Genomic DNA, 21141 nt, shown 5'->3' on the forward strand with positions numbered 1-21141 from the left:
GGCTCTGGATGTGAAACGCGGCACGGCCCCCTCACACATTTTGTGTGCTACATGCTACACAAACAACACCCACTGTTGGAAAACTGGAGCGCCTATATCTCATCTAATTCAGTGGGATTAACCCCAAATCAGAGCTTAAACCAGAGGTGGCGGGGAGGGGGGGGGAGAAAGAAAGAAAAAAATCACTGGCTAAAATATCCTTCATCATCATCATGGTTGGAAAAGCAAGTTTCTAGTCCTGGTGAGGTTAATGAGCTAATCTCATCCATTGCAGACTCTAAAAGCCCCTTTTTGTGATGTGGGTTATGCCCACAATCACACTAACCTGGTTAAATTGTCCCCTTTGGCAGGGGTGGGGAGGGGGGAGTAAAGCATGCCCCCCTCCCGCTTTTGTTGAGAGTATCCCATCAGCCCCTGCGGCAGGAGAGGCCTGGCAAGGCTTCGTGACATCATTAAGCCCCTCCCACCGGCCAGGTAAGGCAGGAGCAAGCCGCATAGCTTGACCAGCCCAGCCAATCAGTGCTTAGGTGCTTATCCTGGGCTGCCTGGCCCTGCCAGCGAGGTCTGTCCTGGAGAGGCTGGCTTTGTTTGGTGGCTGTTCTTTCCCTCCGGCTCTTTGGCCTGGAGGACCGGGTGGGCAAAATGGGTTAGCTGGCAGGATTTAGGCAGCCCCACAATAGAATTGGTTGAGAGCAGGACTTCTTCCTTCCTTCCTTCCTTCCTTCCTTCCTTCCTTCCTTCCTTCCTTCCTTCCTTCCTTCCTTCCTTCCTTCCTATTTTTATCTTCTTTCATTCCTCTCCTTCCCTTCATTCTCCTTCCTCTTTTCCTTCCTTTCTTCCTATTTCCATTCCTCTCCTTTTCAACCTCCTTCCTCTTTTATTTCCTCCCTTCCTCTTTCCCCCTCCCTTTCCTTCCTTCCTGATTTCCTTCCTTCCTTCCTTCTCTGCCTTCTTCACTCACATTCTTCCTTCCTTCCTTCCTTCTTTCCTTCCTGTTTTATCAGCTTTCATTCCTATCCTTCCTTTCATTCTCCTTCACCTTTTGTTTCCCTCCTTCCTTCTTCTGCTTTTCTTCCTTCCTTCCTTCCTTCCACGTATTTCTTTTCCTTCCTTCCTGTTTTATCTTCGTTTCTTCCTCTCCTTACTTTCATTCTCCTTCACCTTTTGTTTCCTTCCTTCCTTCTTTTCATCCTTCCTTCCTTCCTGTTTTATCTGCTTTCATTCCTCTCCTTCCTTTCATTCTCCTTCACCTTTTGTTTTCTTCCTTCCTCCTTCTACTTTTCTTTCTTTCTTCCTTCCACCTTCCTTACACATATTTCTTTTCCTTCCTTCCTTCCTTCGTATTTTATCTTCTTTCATTCCTCTCCTTCCCTTCATTCTCCTTCACCTTTTCCTTCCTTCATACCTTCCACCTTCCTTCCACATTTCTTTTCTTTCCTTCCTTCCTTTTTTTAATATTCTTTCTTTCCTCTCCTTCCTTTCATCCTCCTTCCTCTTTTCTTCCTCCCTCCCTCCCTCCCTCCCTCCCCTTTTCTCAGTGCTGAATCTCATTTTGTAATGTCCATACATATCAAAAAGCCCTTTGCAAATTCAACCTCAACAGAAATCCTGCTATTTAGCCTACGGGGAAAAAACCCACTTCAGCCCCAGCTTCTTCGGATGAAGATCAGGGGGCCGAATACTCTTTGTCAACAGTCCCCTCCCATCCACCTGGAGCAGCCCCACTCCCCTTCCATAACTCTGGGACCTCCTGTTGGGCCTCCAGTTTCTCTTGCTCCTATCCAGCATGACCGAAATTCTGCACATTTGCCGTGTGTTTATATATATAAACCTATCTTGGTCTGCTTACTCTCTTCTAATCCCTTTCTCTGCCATTTCTCTGTTCTATGGAATAGGAGGTGGGGGGGGGGGGGAGAACAGGCCTGCACTGGCTGAGGAATTTTGGGCGTTGGAGTCCACAGAGTGGCTCAAATGGACGCCCCTGATCTAGATTCAGGCATTTCCCAGGAAAACTGGACCTTGCTTCTCAGTGGCCGGTCCAGCGGTTAGAAACCTGGCAAAGGAGCCCATCTTGCAAATTCCTATTTGGGAAAAATCGGTCTTGGATTCTTTCAAGATGTTTCCACACAGGACCCCAATTTTGTGGGGGCTCTTACCGGTTCAGCCGAACCGTAGTTGCTTGGCGGCGTGGGTCACTGCAGGCCTGCCACGCCCCCCTCCGAAACGGTTCTCCCGGCGTTGCTTAGGTGCCGCCATTTTGTTTGGGGTTTCTGGCCATGCGGAGAGCAACTTGCGTCCCTGAACGGACCGGCCGCAGCAGCTGCCGGAATCCACCACTGGACCCCAACTTTGGTGGGGTGCCGTGGGCAGATCAACCCCCTTCTTTCCTATATAGAACCAACAAACTTTTCCCCACTGGCATCCTGGTGGACGCCAGAAAAATCTGCTTCAAGCTACAAAACAGGACAATGCAGGCTGGAGGAGTATTTTACCTCCTTGCTTAACAGGTAGTCCTCGACGTATGACTCACGGAGGAGGTCGTTAAGTGAGTCGCACCTCATTTTGCGACCTGTTCTGGTTGGGGTCGTTGAGCGAACCGCAGGGTTCTTAAGCGAATCTTGCTTCCCTCCCCCGCTGGATTTCGCTTGGAAAGATTGCAGAAGGGCGAATCACGTGACCTCGGGGACGCCACAACTGTCCTAAGTACATGCCAGTTGCCAGCAGTCAAACTGCGACCCCACATGAGAGATGGTGCAAAGAAGTCCAAAAATGAAGAAATGTGAGGGTCGCCATTTTTTCATCACAGCCTCCAATGGCCGCCAAATGGATGGCTGTAAGTTAAGGATGACTACCAATACATATAGTCCTCGACTTGCAACAGTTGGTTTAGTGGACCGTTCAAAGTTACAACGGCCCTCAACAAAGTGACTTATGACCATTTTTCACACTTAACGACCATCACAGCAACCCCATGGCTGTGATCAAAATTCAGGCGCTTGGCAAGTGGCTCGTATTTATGACCGCTGCAGTGTCCAAAGTCAACGGGGAAGCCCGTTTCACTTAACAACCGGTGACTAACTTAACAACTGCAGTGATTCACTTAATGACAGTGGCAAGAAAAGCCGTCAAATGAGGCAAAACTCACTTAACAACCATCAGCCACCAAAATTTTGGGCTCAGTTGCAGTCGTAAATCGAGGACTTCCTGTATACACATTCCCACACACAGCTAAAGCACTTCTCTCTCTTTTTTTTTTTTAGCAAAAAACTCTTACGCCCCTCTGCCTATTGTTTTATTTAGATAAAGGCAATTTTTTTCCCCTTCCCAAAAAAATGGGGAGATAGAAAAAAAAAGAAAAGCTTTTAAAGAAAGGAGGAAACTGAACTGGTGAAAACTGAAGGGTTTTTTTTTTTGCAAAACAAGAAGGGAAGACAGGTTTTTTTTTTAGTTCGAAGAGAAGACCAAAAAAAGGAGGAAAAAAAAAATGGGAGTGGAATTGGCCAAAATTCATACGGTACGTATATATATATATATTTCATTTGTTCTGGTTTTTATTTTTTTTTAAAAAAAGAAGAAGTTAAAAACCAAAAACGAAAAAGGAAAATATTTTTTTTGTTTGGTTTATAAAAAAAAAAGCAAGATTGTGAAACATGCAGGAAAAAATACCTTCGTCTGGAGAGGGATTGTTAGCTGACGCTTCCTCACGCTTTTTGGTGAGCGGACCTACGAACAAGAAAAAAGAAGAAAAAGGAAAAATGGGACAGGGGGAAAAAAAGAGAGAGAAAGATCAAGAAAAAAAAAAGAAATTGTGTTTTTTTTTTGGCGCATCAAAAAGGGAAAAAAACATATATATTTTTTGTCTTTTTAGCAAAATACAAACAATTTTTAGGGTCTTTTTTGGGGGGAGGGTTTCGTTCATTCGTTCATTTCATTTTCCGGAATTCCGTATCAGGTGTGTGTGTGGGTGCGTGTGCGAGAGAGCCATTTATTTCACTTTTATTTTCCCCACCAGAAAAAAAAAATACGACACAGAAAACACAAGAAGCTGTGAAATGAAAGATTGGTTAGAGAGGAAGCAAAGTGGGAGGTTGGCGGAACGGTTAAATTCGGGGAGAATGGACAGAAACGTATTTTCTTGCCTCATCTGGAGACCCCCGAGGGTGGGAAATGAGGGCCTGGATCCCGAGTTCCAATCCTACCTCTCTTTCCCCACCACCACCACCACCAGCTGTGCATTTCACAAGAGGTGGACAGGTAGACGTTCAAATGGGGTGGAAACATCTTAGCCAGATGATTTAACCCAGAGGTCTCAAAACCTGGCCAATTTTAAGCCCTGTGGACTTCAACTCCCAGAATTCCCCATCCAGTACTTCCCCCCCCCCACTTCCCTGACTTCAAGTTATATTACGTCTACTGCATTCCCACCTTCTATTAAGCCTTTTCAAAAAATGCGATAAAGTTAGTCTAACCACAGTTGTTCTTGTCCTCTATCCATGCTGAATTCTGGTAAACCCTTGCCAACTGGGGGATTCTGGGAGTTGAAGTCCACAAGTCTTCAAAGTGGCCATGATGGGAGACCCTGATATAAAGTTAATTAAAACAATCCAGGAAAAACAGTGCCAAAGGATGCCAATTCCCAGTGATCTATTAGATTCTATACGTCAACGCAACCATTTAAAGACCTGTGGACTTCAACTCCCAGAATTCCCCAGCCAGTACTTTCCCCCCCCCCCCACTTCCCTGATTTCAAGATATATTACATCTACTGCATTCCCACCATCTATTAAGTGATTTCAAAAAAATGCAATAGTCTAACTACAGTTGTTCTTGTCCTCTATCCATGCTGAATTCTGGTAAACCCTTGCCAACTGGGGGATTCTGGGAGTTGAAGTCCACAAGTCTTCAAAGTGGCCACATTTGGGGAAACCCCCACTCAAATTAACCAGTCCTGCCAGGGGGACACTGGGAAAAACAGACCCAAGGTTTAATGGAAAAGAGGAGACAATCTGGGACTTTTGCTTAGAGCAGGGGTGTCCAAACTTGGGAACTTTAAGACTTGTGGACTTCAACTCCCAGAATTCCCCAGCTGGTCTTAAAGTCTTAAAGTTCCCAAGTTTGGACACCCCTGGCTTAGAGGAAAAAGCTGGATTATTGGGGTACCAAGCCAAGAACATAGGAAACTGTGGGGGGCAGGAGTCATAACAACCGAGAAGGCAACCCCAAGTGTACCATTGCATGCAACAGTTGTGCATGCAATGCACTCAGAAAAGAAGCGAGGCTTCCATCAGCCTGCAGCTGCACTGGGGGCCAAACAGGCAGCTCGAATTGCAGAAGGGAGTAAGCACTGAAGGGGCCCCGGAAAGATGGGACCTGGGTGGCTTCTATAGTCGTCTTCAAAATTGGGAGAAGCTTCTACAAAGTTCGCCATCTCTGTCTCAACCCTCAGCCCCCACCCCACCCAAAAACCCCATCCAAATTGATGGGAAACTGAGGTGTATGTGTGGAATGATGCACAAATACACACCCCCAATGTGTGTCTTTCTTTTCTGGGTCCCTCCACCAGTCCAGAGGCAAGAGTAGTGGCCCTCCGCTCTTCCAACAGGGCTCATCCCCGTTTCAAAGACTTTAAGCTGCTCTCTTCTCCAGCCAGTGGAGGGCAGTGGAGGATGGGTACTGCCACCTACTGGGATGGGAAAGGCAGACGGAGGCAGGAGCCAGCAAGGGGCACGTCTGGATGGCCCAGAGTGCCGGGCCTGCAGCCATTTTTTCTTGTGGATCTTTGGCCTGCCGCACTGTCTATTATTCTACGGTGCGTTTTCTATGGTGGGAAAATGGGATTGTACGGAGTTAGAGGATAGGTAGCCATAACAGCATTCTTTCTGGAAAGCCAAGGTCATCCTTTGTCTCTGCACCTCTGCACCTGACCAGAGCTGGATGGGTGGAAACTGCCAGCAGGGCAGAGGGAGATTGGACCAGGGATGGACTTGTGGGTGTGGGGGGGCAAGATCATAAACTTTCAATTGGGTGGGGGAAACCGGGAAGCTTTCAGATTCGGGTTTTCCCAGATGTGCCAACGTGGCTCTCTTCATACATTGGGAACTTGGAGCAATCCTTTGCCTTTGATTTAGTTTTTGATGCTATTTGGAATGCTGACACAGAGGGGATATCGTGGGGGGGGGGTTGCGAATTTCCCCCCTCCCCCAGCTCCGTTGGCTAAGTGGTGAAGGGTTCGAATTCTCCCCCCGCTCCATTGGGCAAGTTGGGGGAAAGGGTCCCCTTCAGTGGTGGGTTTCTACCGGATCGCACCGGATCGTGCGAACCGGTTGAAGAATGAACCCGGAAGTAATTTCCGGCCCCGCCCCCTTGGCGTTTTTTTTTGCATCGGGGCTGACTCCCCGCCGCCACTGCTGTTCCTTGTCTTCTGGCCCGTTTCCCAACTGGCCTTTCCTCGCTTGGAGGGCTTTGGAGGGAAGCTTCTGCAGAAGCCTGGGTGAGTGACAACAAGTTCCCGCCTTTACGAAGTCTCGGAGGCTGTAATTTTCTGAGCTGTGCGCGCGCGCCTGTTTTCCACGGCGTGGAGCAGCAGCGAGGCTCTGCGAGGCCGGCAATGACTCAGGATGCCATCCGGGAAGACGAGGAACGCGAGGGGGGACCGTTGACGGCCTCCGCAATCATCGCTCGCCTCGCAGAGCCTCGCTGCTGCTCCACGCCGTGGAAAACAGGCGCGCGCGCACAGCTCAGAAAATTACAGCCTCCGAGGCTCAGAACGCTTCGGAGGGAAGCTTCTGCATAAGCCCGGCCGAGTGACAACAAGTTCCCACCGTTACGAAGTCTCGGAGGCTGTAATTTTCTGAGCTGTGCGTGCGCGCCTGTTTTCCACGGCGTGGAGCAGCAGCGAGGTTCTGCGAGGCCGGCAATGACTCAGGATGCCATCCGGGGAGACGAGGAACGCGAGGGGGGACCGTTGACGGCCTCCGCAATCATCGCTCGCCTCGCAGAGCCTCGCTGCTGCTCCACGCCGTGGAAAACAGGCGCGCGCGCACAGCTCAGAAAATTACAGCCTCCGAGGCTCAGAACGCTTCGGAGGGAAGCTTCTGCAGAAGCCCGGGTGAGTGACAACAAGTTCCCGCCGTTACGAAGTCTCGGAGGCTGTAATTTTCTGAGCTGTGCGCGCGCGCCTGTTTTCCACGGCGTGGAGCAGCAACGAGGCTCTGCGAGGCGAGCGATGATTGCGGAGGCCGTCAACGGTCCCCCCCTCACGTTCCTCGTCTTCCCGGATGGCATTTGGAGTGATTGCCGGCCACACAAACCTCGCTGCTGCTCCACGCCGTGGAAAACAGGCGCGCGCGCACAGCTCAGAAAATTACAGCCTCCGAGGCTCAGAACGCTTCGGAGGGAAGCTTCTGCAGAAGCCCGGGTGAGTGACAACAAGTTCCCGCCGTTACGAAGTCTCGGAGGCTGTAATTTTCTGAGCTGTGCGCGCGCGCCTGTTTTCCACGGCGTGGAGCAGCAACGAGGCTCTGCGAGGCGAGCGATGATTGCGGAGGCCGTCAACGGTCCCCCCCTCACGTTCCTCGTCTTCCCGGATGGCATTTGGAGTGATTGCCGGCCACACAAACCTCGCTGCTGCTCCACGCCGTGGAAAACAGGCGCGCGCGCACAGCTCAGAAAATTACAGCCTCCGAGGCTCAGAACGCTTCGGAGGGAAGCTTCTGCAGAAGCCCGGGTGAGTGACAACAAGTTCCCGCCGTTACGAAGTCTCGGAGGCTGTAATTTTCTGAGCTGTGCGCGCGCGCCTGTTTTCCACGGCGTGGAGCAGCAACGAGGCTCTGCGAGGCGAGCGATGATTGCGGAGGCCGTCAACGGTCCCCCCCTCACGTTCCTCGTCTTCCCGGATGGCATTTGGAGTGATTGCCGGCCACACAAACCTCGCTGCTGCTCCACGCCGTGGAAAAAAAGCGGGCGCGCACAGCTCAGAAAATTACAGCCTCCGAGGCTTCGTAACGGTGGGAACTTGTTGTCACTCGGCCGGGCTTATGCAGAAGCTTCCCTCCAAAGCCCTCCAAGCGAGGAAAGGCCAGTTGGAAAAGGGGCTTTGCTCCTGCTCCGGGCTGGAGGCTTCCCTCCGAAGTCTTAGGATGTTCTGAAGAGCCCCCCAAGGAAAAACGCCGCTGCCAGGTAGTTAAAAGTACCTCTCTGATTCTGTCAGACTCTGTCAGTCTCTCTCTGCTTCCCTCTCTCACTCCCTCTCTGTTCCTCTCTCTCTCTGTCTGTCTGTCTCACTCACACACACACACTGTGGTCACCTTGTTGAGTGTTCCAATCACATTTGAAACACTCAACAACTGGCTTGCATTTATGGTATTTTGCAGCATTCTGCAGTCATAGGACCAAAATATATGGTTAAAAGCATATATTTTGGTCCTATGACTGCAGAATGCTGCAAAATACCATAAATGCAAGCCAGTTGTTGAGTGTTTCAAATGTGATTGGAACACTCAACAAGGTGACCACAGTGTGTGTGTGTGAGTGAGACAGACAGACAGACAGAGAGAGGGAGTGAGGGAGGGAATCAGAGAGACTGACAGACACACACACACACACACACACACAGAGACAGAGAGGGGGAGGGAGGGAGAGAAAGATAGAGAGAGGCACACAGAGTGAGTGATTAAGTGAATGAGTGAGAGACAGACACACCCACATACACAGAGTGACAGAGAGAGAGGAAGGGAGGGGAGAGAGACAGAGGGAGAGACAGAGACAGACACACACACACACACACAGAGTGAGTGAGAGACAGACAGACACACACACACAGAGTGACAGAGATGGGGGAAGGAGGAGAGAGAGACAGAGATACAGAGAGAGAGACAGACAGATAGACACCCAGAGAAAATGACAGAGGGAGACAGAGAGGGAGAGAGGGAGAGAGAGAGAAAGAGCCAGAGAGAGAGAGAAAAAGAAAAAGAAAAAAAGAAAGTGGGAGAGAGAGATGAAAGAAAGAAAGAAAAAGAACTTATGACCACAATTGAGCCCAAAATTTTGGTTGCTAAGCAAGAGCATCGTTAAGTGAGTTTCACCACATTTTCCAAGTTAGCCATGCCCACCTGGTCACATGACTGCCAAGCCACTCCCACCAGGTCACATGGCCGGCAAGCCACTCCCACAAAGGAGGCCACACCCACAGAGTAGGTTCCAAAAAAATTTGAAACCCACCACTGGTCCCCTTCCTTTCTCCCCCACCCCTTATATGGGGGCAGGGTGAAGACAGGATATCACTCGCTCACCTTAAAGCAAGAAGCTAGTGAGAGGGAAGAAGGAAAAAAGCAGAACCAGGCGCAAGAGAGACCTTCAGGGTAGGGACCAGCTCCTCAGCCCCCCCAGGACCCCCCCATATCTTTTCCAACTGTCCTACTGTCCCCTTCCCCCCGCCTGCACCCCCTCCTTCCCCCACAAATCCTGGGAATTGTTTTCCTTCCCAAACTATAATTCCCAGGGTGCTCCGATTGGGACAGGGCTCCACCCTATCCTGCTGGCCTCCAACTTCTATCCTTCCAGATGTGCTGGACCGCCACTCCTCATTCGAAGATGTCCATGGAGGGAGGGGTCCCCAGAAGGCCCATTCAAGGGAACGACTGGGCACACCCGGGCAATAAATTGGATTTATCCTGCAGTGATTTTATTTTATTTAAAGCCACGGAAAACACAGTGAATCCCAAAAACCTGTTTTATATCCCTTTTTTTGCAAGTTGCAGCTGGAAGAATCGGGGAGGGGGTCACTTCCTTATAATTTGGTGGGGGGAATAGAGTATGAGAGACTCCCTTACAACCGTTCGGAGTTAGGGCATTGAAAAAACTGCCCTTGCGCTTACGACCGTGTTTGTGTCTCGCATTTGTGACGGGTTGCAGCATCCCAGGGTCACTTGATTCCCCTTCAACGACCTTCTGACGAGCAACGGGGAAGCCAGGTTCGCTTAACAACTGCAAGGATTCGCTTAACGACTGCGGGGAGCGAGGGCCAAGCCCCCACTTGTTTGGCGATGGGATGTTGGGCTCAGTTGTGGTCGTAAGGCGAGGACTCCCTGGAAACATCCTTTTAGGGACCCCGGCTTCATCTGCCAATTATCCAGCCCCTCCCCCAATTAATTATTTTTCATAGAAATGCTTGGAAACCTGCAGCCCCCTCCCTGCAATGCCTCCATCTTTCCTGGGGAGGGAAGCTAAAGGCCCCTCATTTCCATGCAGATTTATGCAGATTTATGCTGAGACTCCTCTTTCCCCAGCCCTCCCCCTGCCCCGAATCTGGGGGCTGGGAAAGGTCTGACTTTTAATTCTAGGGGGAGAACATGCAAGCTAATTGTGAGTAAGCCACAAACAAGATTTCTTTAATGGCACATCGTGGGAGGGAGGGGTTTGTGGGGTGGGGGGTGTCTGTGCTTTTCCCCCCTGACTTGACTAAGCAGGAATTAATGGGGGGGGAGGAAGGGAGAAGGAAAGGGTGGGGGAAGACCCCCAGAAAAATGTTTCATCCTGCCTTCTGCACACAGGGGAAGAAGAAGAGGGGGAGGGGGAAGGAAAGAAGAAGGAAGAGGAGGGGATGGAAGAGGAGGAAGAGGAGTAGGAAGAGGAAAAGGAGGGGAGAAAGAAGGAGGAAGGGCAGGAAGAGGAGAATGGGGAGGAGAGGAAGGAGGAGATGGAAGAGGAGGAAGGAAGAAGAGGAGGAGAAAGAGGAGGTGGACAGAAGAGGAGGAGAAAGAAAGAGGAGGAGGAAGGAAGGAGGAGGAAAGGAACAAAGAAGAGGAGAAGGGGAGGGGAGGAAGGAAGAGATGGAAGAGGAGGAGGGAAGAAGAGGAGGAGAAAGAGGAGGTGGACAGAAGAGGAGGAGAAAGAAAGAGGAGGAGGAAGGAAGGAAGGAGGAGGAAAGGAACAAAGAAGAGGAGAAGGGGAGGGGAGGAAGGAAGAGATGGAAGAGGAGGAGGGAAGAAGAGGAGGAGGAGAAAGAGGAGGTGGATGGAATAGGAGGAGGAGGAAGATGTGGAGGAGGAGGAGAGGAAGGAAAGAAGGAAGGAGAGGAGAGGAAGGGAGGAGATTGAAGGAGGAAGAAGAGGAGGAGAAAGAGGAGGAGGAAAGAAGGAAGGAAGGAAGGAGGAAGACTAGCAGGAGTTTGAGGAGGAGGAAGAGAAGAAAAAGGAGGGCAGGAAGGAAAAGAGGATGAAGAGGAAGGAAGAAGGAAGAGAGGGTGAGGATGGGAGGGGGGGCTGAATCCGGAGCCCAAGCCTCTGATCTCCCCTTCCCCTTGTTTTCCAAATTAAACCCATTTTTCACCTGGTGTAAACTTCTTCGGAGGGGGGGGGGCTTCTTCTTCGCTCAGCAGAAACAGTCTCTCGCCTGCTCTGCTTTCTCTCCCCCCCCTCTCTAGCTCTTCCCTAAGCCCCTAAGCCCCCCCCCCACTGCACCGCACCATGCCGGGGGGGGGGGGCTAGAGGGCTCAGCAGCCCCCCTGATCAGGGAACCCCCCCTCCCCACACAGCCCTTTCAGGGAGGGGGAGTTTTTCCTGCAACCAACACCAAGGATGGGAATCTACAAAGGGGGGGGGAGGGGAGAGGGGGGGAGGATGCAGTGGGGAGGAGGAGAGATTGGGGGGGGTCTGCACCCCGCAGCCCCTTCCTCATCCTCATCCTCCTGAGGGAAAAAGGGAGACTTAGCTGTCTTGTTTTTGCTGCCTCCCGATTTCCCCTTTTTTTCCTTAATGCCATTTTCCCCCTGTTGCCAAGGCAACCTGCCTTAGCAGTACCGCAAAAGAATGGGTGGCGGTCTGGGAAATTGGGGAGGGGGGGATAAAACACCCCCCCCCAGGGAAGGATGGGGGGAGGGCTCACCCACACCCGCTTCCTCCTCCCCCCCCAGAGTCCTCGACTTACAACGGTCCGTTTAGTGACCATCCGAAGGTACGATTTAATGGGGGGGGGAGTGATTTTAGGACTTCAACAACCGAGGCAGCCATCTCCGATGGTCACGGGATTGAAACTCAGACGCTCGGCCAACCGACTCGTGTTTACGATGGTCGCCGCGTCCCGGGGGTGTTCGGGCGATCCCCTTTTGCTACCATCTCCATGGTTCATTTAACGGCCGCGTGGCTCCTTTACAAATTGCGGGAATTCCCTTCAGGAGGGTGGCAAGGAAAGGTCATAAAACGGGGCGAAGCTCAGCTTAACCAGTGCCTCGCTTAGCAACGGAGACGCTGGGCTCTGTTGCAGTCGTAAGTCGAGGACTAACTACAATAATAATAATAATAATAATAATAATAATAATAATAATAATAACAACAACAATTCAATGGTATTTGTGATCCATTTTTAAATGTTCCGTTGATTCAGTTTCATGTTGAATGAATAAAATACCATCATAATAACGTAGGGTTTCCTGCCTAGGCAGGGGGTTGGACTAGAAGACCTCCAAGGTCCCTTCCATCTCTGCTATGGTATTTGTATTTGTATTGAAGAAGGGGAGGGGGTTTCCTAGCCAGCATTCCTGTCCCTGGGATGGAGGAGACCCCCCACTCACCACCCATCTCGGGAGAGGAAGCCCACGCCAGTGGGCATTTACACGCGTCCGTGCAAAGAGAGGCAGACTGGCATTTGCGCTGGGCAGGAAGTTTGGCACGCAGCCAGGTTTGCGTGGCGAGATCCGAAACTGGCCCCAGGGTGGCAGAATCGGTGGATGGGAGACATTCGGGGCTCAGAAAAAAGGGGGCAGGAAATTGGGGAGCAGCTGCCTAATTAAGGGGGGGGACGCCCCAAATGAGAAATAAATGAACACAGGTAGTCCTCGACTTATGACCCTTCGTTAGTGACTGCTCCAAGTTACAACGGCACTGAAAAAAAGTGACCGACGACCCATTTTTCACACTTACGACTGTCGCCGCATCCCCACGGACATGTAATCAAAATCCCGACGCTTGGCAAGTAGCTCGTAGTTATGACGATCATAGTGTGAGCCCCTTTGGCGATGTTCTGACCAGCAGCGTTCATGAAGGTAGCCGGATTCAGTTAATGACTGTGGGGCTTACTTACTTAACAGCTCTGTTATTCCCCCAACAAAGGGTGGGAGGGGCTTGATTCATTTAACGACCAGGGCAAAAAAAACTCAAAGAAAGGTGGCAGAATCGGGTGGAACTCGTTTAGCGACTGGTTTGGCCACGGAAATTCGAGTTCCCATTGTGTCGTAAGTTGAGGACTAGGAGAGGGGGAGGGTAAAATCAGGAGCTTTAGAAAGGAGGAGCAAAGGGGGCAGCAGGGAGGAGGAAGACGAGGAGGGAAGAAGTAAAGCCAGTTAGGGGCTCCAACTGGGCCATTCGCTTGTCTTCAGGTGGTCCTTGTCTTATGACCATTAGCTCAGCAACCATTCAAAGCCATTCCCTTCCCAACTGGCACCTCTTGCCCCCTCTCTTTTACCTCAACTTGCTTAGTGATGGGAATTCTGTCGTAAGTCTTTGAGATAGTCCCCCACTCAAAAATCCCCAGTTGCCAACCTCCCCCCCCCCCCATATTTTGTTCTCGTGACCATAGGACACCGGGACGGTTGTAAGTCCGAGGACTTACTTTTTTTGGAGCGCTCGAAGGGTGGCGAAAAAGAACGGTCGTAAGTCAAGGGCTTCCTGTTCCGGAGAGTCCTCGACTTACAACGGCGACGCTTCTGCAGCTCAAGCGAGACCTTTTTTTTTTAAAAAAAGGCGATTTTGCCCTGTTTTACGACCTCCTTCTGGCCACCATTGCAAAGTGAATCGCTGCAGTTGGTTAAGTAAACACCATATCCCACGGCCATTAAGCGAATCTGACTCCCCCCCCCCCAAAAGGGGATGGCGTGACATGAAGACCGCATTTGGGACGCTACAACAGTCGGAAGTGTGAGGAAGGGTCTTAAAAGTCTCATTTTTCAGGGCCGTCCCTTCGAACCGTCGCTAAACGAACGGTCGTAAATCAAGGACTGCCTGTAAAATCCACAGGTTTTAGGACCCGGTACGCATGGGAGGCTGAAAGAAAGGAGAGGAGGGGTCCCAAATGAACCTAAACCAGCCAAGCTGAGCTTTTGAGGAGGGGGTCTCCATCCACATCCCCTCCTATCCCAAAGGACGAGACCTCCTGCCTTTTGGGGGTACCCCCTCCCCCTGGCCCCTCTGCGCAGAGAGAGACACCCTCCTTTTCCAGATGGAGAGACCCCCCCCCAAGAAAAGGGGGCTTCATTCGCCTGCTGGAAGAAAGCGCCCTCCCCCTCCCCAAGAAAAATGAGGCGGGCACACCTTGGGCGAAGAAGAAGGGCTGAAGCTGGCACTACGCTGGCTCTGGTTGCAGATGGGACAATCCAAACGAGGAAAGAATGGAGAGAAAAAAGAGGGGTGGGGGCCTTGGGTAAGGAAGACCCCCCTCCGGGATTGAGAATGGTCCTAAGACAGCCCCCCCCCAAGCCCCCTATGCCCACCCTGTGCCCGCTGCTTACCATCCTCCATGGGCACGTAGATGTTGAGGTACAAGCAATCTTCGCTTTGATTCTGGACGTAATTGGCCACGATTTCCAGATTGTCGGTGAACCAGACGGGTAGCATGATGGCCGGCAGCATGCCATGGATATTCTGCGGGCACACCGGGGCGAACGCCGTGGCATTGCGCACCTCGGACCAGGAAGCGGGGGCCTCGGGCGGCTGGAAACGGCGCTCGCCGACGGGCGGCGTGGCGTAGGGGATGCCCAGGTACTGCACCACTGGACCCAAGATCTCGTTGTTCAGCCCTTTCTTGATGCCACGCAGCTTGCCGTAGTTGGTGGGCACCACGGGGTACTTGTCCTCGGGCTTCTGCCCCGAGAGGGGCAACGGGCGCAGGGCCAGCCCCAGGAGCCAGAAGAGGAGGGCGGAACCCGGCCGGACGTTCAACATCCGACGGACGCAGCTCGGAGACGAGAGGAACATGGTGGCCGGAGAAGATGCCAATTTGGAGGTCCTTCACAAGTGGGGGGAGGGGGGAGAAAGAGTCAGAAGCAGCGCCAGCAGAAGAGGAGGAAGAGGAGGAGGAAGAGGAAGGAGGACGGCCAAGCCCAGAAGTCGAGAAAACCCAAACCGTCCTAGGAGGAGAAGTCCAACAAAGTTCTGGTGAAGGTAGGACATCTGTTGCGTTCCATGGTGGGGCACCACAACCGCCAGCCGGGGGGGGGGGGTTCCGAGAGAGGCACCTAGAAGTTCAGGGAGGGGGAAGAGAGAGAGAGAGAGAAGGGAAGTTGTGGGTCAAGCAGAAGTAACAAGAAAAAAGGCAGCAGTTAGAGGCAGGTGGACCCAATGGGCCAAACAGAAGAAGAACTTCATCTCTCCATCTCTGCTGAAGAGGTCCCCTTTCCCTCCAGGAGACCCGTTGAGACTCACACACACACACCAAGTCGCCCAACCCCAAATCTCATTTCGGGAAACAGACTGGGGTGAGAAGAAGTGTAGGAGGGCTTAACGGGCAAACCAAGTTCTCATGGCGGACTTCCCAGAAGATGCTGAAGATGGAGATGCAGACCAGCATCTCATGGGGGTTCCCGTTCCAAGGGAGAAGAGGGAAGGGCCATGTCTTCAGGAGGAACCCAAGAGTATGCCACCAATTGGGCCACAATGTGGAGCAATACACCTCAGGGTGGATCCCTCACCCTTCACCAACGCACTCAAGGCCCACCTCAAAGGATTCCAGGAGATCCCTCAAGAAGAAGAGGGAGGAGATGAGAGATCAGGAGTTATGGGTTCTCCAATCCAAGGACAACCCATAACTCATCCTGGGTTGGGGAAGGGTGCCCTTCACATCGGTCTTCATTCTATGGGGACATCCCAGGAGATGTGAAGATCTCAAGATGTCCAAGTGGCTTCTTCTACTGCCCTAAGGACACCACGATGGGATCTCTGGATGTGGAGATGTCACCTCTAACCAAACTGCCCCTTGGCCTAGAAGGACAATGGAGCTGTCCAGGTGTCTCACAGTTAAGACCAACCCATGGGGCTCCTGGCTTATACAGGGAGTTCTCGACTTACGACCACAATGCCCCCCACAAATTCCTATCGCTAAACAAGAACAGTTCTTCAGTGAATCGTGCCTCGTGTTACGACCTTGCCTGCCACGGTGGTTAAGGGAATCCCTGCAGTTGTTAAGTGAGTCACACGGTCATTAAATTAACCCGGCTTCCCCTTTGACTTTGCTCAGTGGATGGTTGTAAATAAGAGGATCATGGGGGCCCTGGGACCATCGTAAATTTGAGTCAGTTGCCACGCATCTGAGTTTTGATCAGGCGACCCTGGAGATGCGGCAGCGGTCGTAAGTTTGAAAAACGGTTCCTTCGGTGCCGTTGTAACTTTGGTCACTAAACGAATGGTTGTAAGTCAAGGACGGCCTTTGGTCTCCTGGGGCTCACTGAGCGACATCCCAGCCTCCAGAAAAGGGCACAGACAGTCCCCAACCTACGACTGCGATGGCCGTTGCTAAGCGAGCCGTGCGTGGTTTTATGTTCTTTATTGGCCCCGTTGTTAAGCGGCTCGCCTTAACTGTGAAACGAATCATGCGGCACAGGGAGTTCTCGCCTTAGCGACCACAACGGAGATGCCAATTTCCGTTGCTAAGCAAGGGAATTTTGCTCAGGACATTTGGCCCCATAGGACGACCTTTTTCTAAAAAACAAATGGCTGCCGGTGTTAAGTGAATCACAGTCGTTAAGCGAATCTGGCTTCTCTGGCTCGTCGGAAGCCGGCAGGGAAGCTCCCACTTGGGGATCACGTGACCCCCAGGGACGCTGCAACCGTTCTTGAATGCACACCGGTTTGCCAGGCATCTAAATGTTCACACTTATGACAGTTGTAAGTGCGAGGACCGGTCATAAGTTGTTGTTTCCCCCCCCAAACTTGCTGTAACTTTGAACGGTTGCTAAAGGAACGTCTACGGAGAGGCTCAAGCTCCATAGAGTCAGGCTGAATGGAGGCAAAAGAATGGACGTTAATCGAGGACCACCCCGCCGACTGGAGGGCCCAGATCCACGGAAGGACAGGGGTCCCAGTTAGCGTCAGCACCCCAGTCAGACCTGCCTCCTCCTCCTCCTCTGCGGAGGGCCGTGGCCTTCTCTCCCAGAGCCCCTTCTTCACCGTACCCAATTTCTCCCTGGTGAATTTTCCCAGGTCTTTAATTAAATAAAATTGGAGTTTTTTTGTTTATCATTCACAATATGGCAATTAGAAGCAGGAACGTGTAATTAGTACCAAATTGTGTCTGGGAGAATCCAAAGGCCCAGAGAGGGGGGGCTGGGAGGGGGGGCAGAACCCCACGTTGCCCTCCCCACAGCACCTGGGTGGCCAAGGAATTGCGGGGGGGGGGGAGTAGCGATCCACACCTGGGACTTTGGGAGGGGCGGGGAGAGCCAATGGATGGAGCAAAATTAAGAGGAAAGGGGAAGGAGGAAGGAAGAACAGGAAGACACCATGGACAGAGGAGGTATAGAGACACACACCATCCATGGTCTCCCAAGATACAATACAATACAATAGTAGAGTTGGAAGGGACCTTGGAGGCCTTCTAGTCCAACCCCCTGCCTAGGCAGGAAACCCTATACCGTATTAAGACAGATGGCTATCCAACATCTTCTTAAAGACTTCCAGTGTTGGGGCATTCACAACTTCTGGAGGCAAGCTGTTCCACTTCCATGTCATGTTCCACTTCCGTCATCCATGGCGTACAAAGATTCACACACGTATCATCCATGATCTTTTGAAGTTCACATGACAGTCATGCATGGCCTTAAAAGAACCACATGGGCGTCATCCATGGTCACTCAAGATTCACTGAGGAGTCACCCGTGGGCTTCTGAGATTAACACAAACACCAATCATGGTGAACCAGTGCTCAAATACAACAACCATGCTCATGCAAGGCTCACTACACATCAACCATGGTCACCCAAAGCTCAAACACATAAAAAATGGTCACATAAGGTTCACCCAGATCAACCATGGTAATCCAAAGCTCAAATACATCAACCATAATTATTAAAGGCTCACACACACCAACCACGGTCATCCAAGGTTCACCCACACCAACCACAGCCACCCAACGCTCAAAGACATCACCCACAGTTATCCAAGGATCAAACACATCAACCACAATTATTAAAGGCTCACACACATCAACCATGATCACCCAAAGCTCAAACACATCAACCATGGTCATTGAAGGCTCAATCACATCAACCACACTCACCCAAAGCTCAAACACATCAACCATGGTCATTGAAGGCTCAAACACATCAATCACAGTCATCCAAGGCTCAAACACATCAACCACAGTCACCCAAGGCTCAGACACATCAACCACAGTCATCCAAGGCTCAAACACATCAATCACAGTCATCCAAGGCTCAAACACATCGGCCACAGTCAATCAAGGCTCAAGCACATCAACCATGGTCATCCAAGGCTCAAACACATCAACCGCAGTCATCCAAGGCTCAAATACATCAACCACAGTCATCCAAGGCTCAAACACATCAACCGCAGTCATCCAAGGCTCAAACACATCAACCACAGTCATCCAAGGCTCAAACACATCAACCACAGTCATCCAAGGCTCAAACACATCAATCGCAGTCATCCAAGGCTCAAACACATCAACCGCAGTCATCCAAGGCTCAAACACATCAACCGCAGTCATCCAAGGCTCAAACACATCACCCACAGTTATCCAAGGCTCAAACACATCAACCACAATTATTAAAGGCTCACACACATCTACCATGATCACCCAAAGCTCAAACACATCAACCACACTCACCCAAAGCTCAAACACATCAACCATGGTCATTGAAGGCTCAAACACATCACCCACACTCATCCAAAGCTCAAACACATCAACCGCAGTCATCCAAGGCTCAAACACACCAACCATGGTCATTGAAGGCTCAAACACATCACCCACACTCATCCAAGGCTCAAACACATCAACCATGGTCATCCAAGGCTCAAACACATCAACCACAGTCATCCAAGGCTCAAATACATCAACCGCAGTCATCCAAGGCTCAAACACATCAACCACAGTCATCCAAGGCTCAAACACATCAACCACAGTCATCCAAGGCTCAAACACATCAACCGCAGTCATCCAAGGCTCAAACACATCAACCACAGTCATCCAAGGCTCAAACACATCAACCGCAGTCATCTAAGGCTCAAACACATCAACCGCAGTCATCCAAGGCTCAAACACATCAACCGCAGTCATCCAAGGCTCAAACACATCAACCGCAGTCATCCAAGGCTCAAACACATCAACCGCAGTCATCCAAGGCTCAAACACATCAACCGCAGTCATCCAAGGCTCAAACACATCAACCGCAGTCATCCAAGGCTCAAACACATCACCCACAGTTATCCAAGGCTCAAACACATCAACCACAATTATTAAAGGCTCACACACATCTACCATGATCACCCAAAGCTCAAACATATCAACCATGATCATCAAAGTCTCAAACACATCAACCACACTCACCCAAAGCTCAAACATATCAACCATGGTCATTGAAGGCTCAAACACATCAACCATAGTCACCCAACACTCAAACACATCACCCATCATTATCCAAGGCTCAAACACATCAACCATGATCATCGAGGCTCAAGCACATCAACCACAGTCATCCAAGGCTCAAGCACATCAATCACAGTCATCCAAGGCTCAAACACATCAACGACAGCCATCCAACATTCACCCACATCAACCACAGTCACCCAACACTCAAATACATCAACCACAATTATTAAACGCTCACACACATCAACCATGATCACCCAAAGCTCAAACACATCAACCATGGTCACCCAAGACTCACACACATCAACCACGGTCATCAAAGGCTCAAACACATCAACCATGGTCATCCAAGGTTCACCCACATCAACCATGGTCATCAAAGTCCCATCAACCATGGTCACCGCATTCCGGACCAAACATGCCCCACTAAGCTGGCCTACCAACCCATCTAGAGAACTTTGCAAGGCCTACAGAAGAGAAGAACTTTCCCCCCACCCAACGGGCAGGATTTCAACACTCATAATCCCCTTCCGTCAGCAGGGTTAAAAATGCCGCCGGTTGTCTATCGACTTCAAACCTCACCAGCTCTCTGCACTAGAACTCCCAGCATCCTTCAGTGTCAGGCTGACAGGGATTGCTGGGGGTTGTGGTTTAGCAAGGCATGGAATGTGCCCTCAGCTCCCAGAATTCCTCGTCACCAATGCATCCCATTTGATATGTATCCAGGGGTCCTGTTAGGACTTCTGGGGTTGGGGTCCGGCTGAGCTCTATGGGTCCGTGATGGAGGGGAAAGTGACAGCACCCCGATTCTTGCAGTCATTACACACACAAGATGGCGGAATTTATATTTCTTTTGAATAATGAAATCACGGCTTCTCCCGCCTGCCGATGACATCAGCGGCAACACACCTCTGAACACGCATGAGTGATTCCTCCCCCCTCCCCCAAAGGCTCCTAAAACACGGGGAGTCCTCGACTTAACAACCAGCATTGAGATCAGAGTTTCCGTTGCAAAAGAAAACGGTTGTTAAGGGAGCCCTGCCCGATTTTATGACCTTCCCCCCTCCCACCGTTACTAAGTGAATCACCGCAGCCATTCAATGGATGCAGGTAGACCCCAACGTACGGCCATGAAGCAGCTCCACATTTCTGCCGCTACGTGAAGCTGCTGGGCCTCATTGGACGGCCTCTCTTGCCACCGTTGTTAAATGAATCGTGGCGGGGGTTAAGTTAGTCGCCCGTTTGTTAACGTGGCTCGTCGGAAGGTCGCCAAAGGGCTTCGCACGACCCTGGTTCGCCGCAAAACGTCATAAATGCGAGCCAGCCGCCAAGCGTTTTGATCACACAACTGGGGAGGGGACACAGGCTACGATGGTCGTAAGAGTGAGGATCGATTGTAAGTCAGTTTTCCCCACTAAATGAAGAATGGCAGGTCAGGGCCTCCCTGCGGCTGCACCTGGGGCCACTATGGACTAGCGCCTTGAATACTCGGAAAACCAGTGCTCTGCAACGGCTGAGAAACTCTGGATTTTTCTCTTCCTCAACACA

General features: G+C 51.2%; 2 protein-coding genes across 2 annotated transcripts in view; one reads left to right on the forward strand and one right to left on the reverse strand.

Moving 5' to 3' along the window:
• LOC309400738 (neuroligin-2-like) overlaps window positions 1–15162 on the reverse strand; it is a gene marked incomplete at its 3' end in the record, with an annotated part of 34041 nt that extends 18879 nt beyond the window's left edge. Inside the window, exons 1-2 of the mRNA XM_081969375.1 lie at window positions 14501–15162; window positions 3667–3723 (exon numbers count right to left, since the gene is read on the reverse strand). Coding sequence (XP_081825501.1) covers window positions 3667–3723; window positions 14501–14966 — 523 coding nt within the window. The 5' untranslated portion in view covers window positions 14967–15162. The remainder of the gene's footprint in view (window positions 1–3666; window positions 3724–14500) is intronic.
• A 5561-nt stretch (window positions 15163–20723) lies between these two features.
• Window positions 20724–21141, forward strand: part of LOC309400644 (fibroblast growth factor 11-like) — a gene marked incomplete at its 5' end in the record, with an annotated part of 18857 nt that continues 18439 nt past the window's right edge. Inside the window, one exon of the mRNA XM_081969207.1 lies at window positions 20724–20752. Coding sequence (XP_081825333.1) covers window positions 20724–20752 — 29 coding nt within the window. The remainder of the gene's footprint in view (window positions 20753–21141) is intronic.

The sequence above is a fragment of the Natrix helvetica genome (assembly GCF_964273705.1).
Source record: "Natrix helvetica genome assembly, chromosome: W".
NCBI lineage: Eukaryota > Metazoa > Chordata > Lepidosauria > Squamata > Natricidae > Natrix > Natrix helvetica.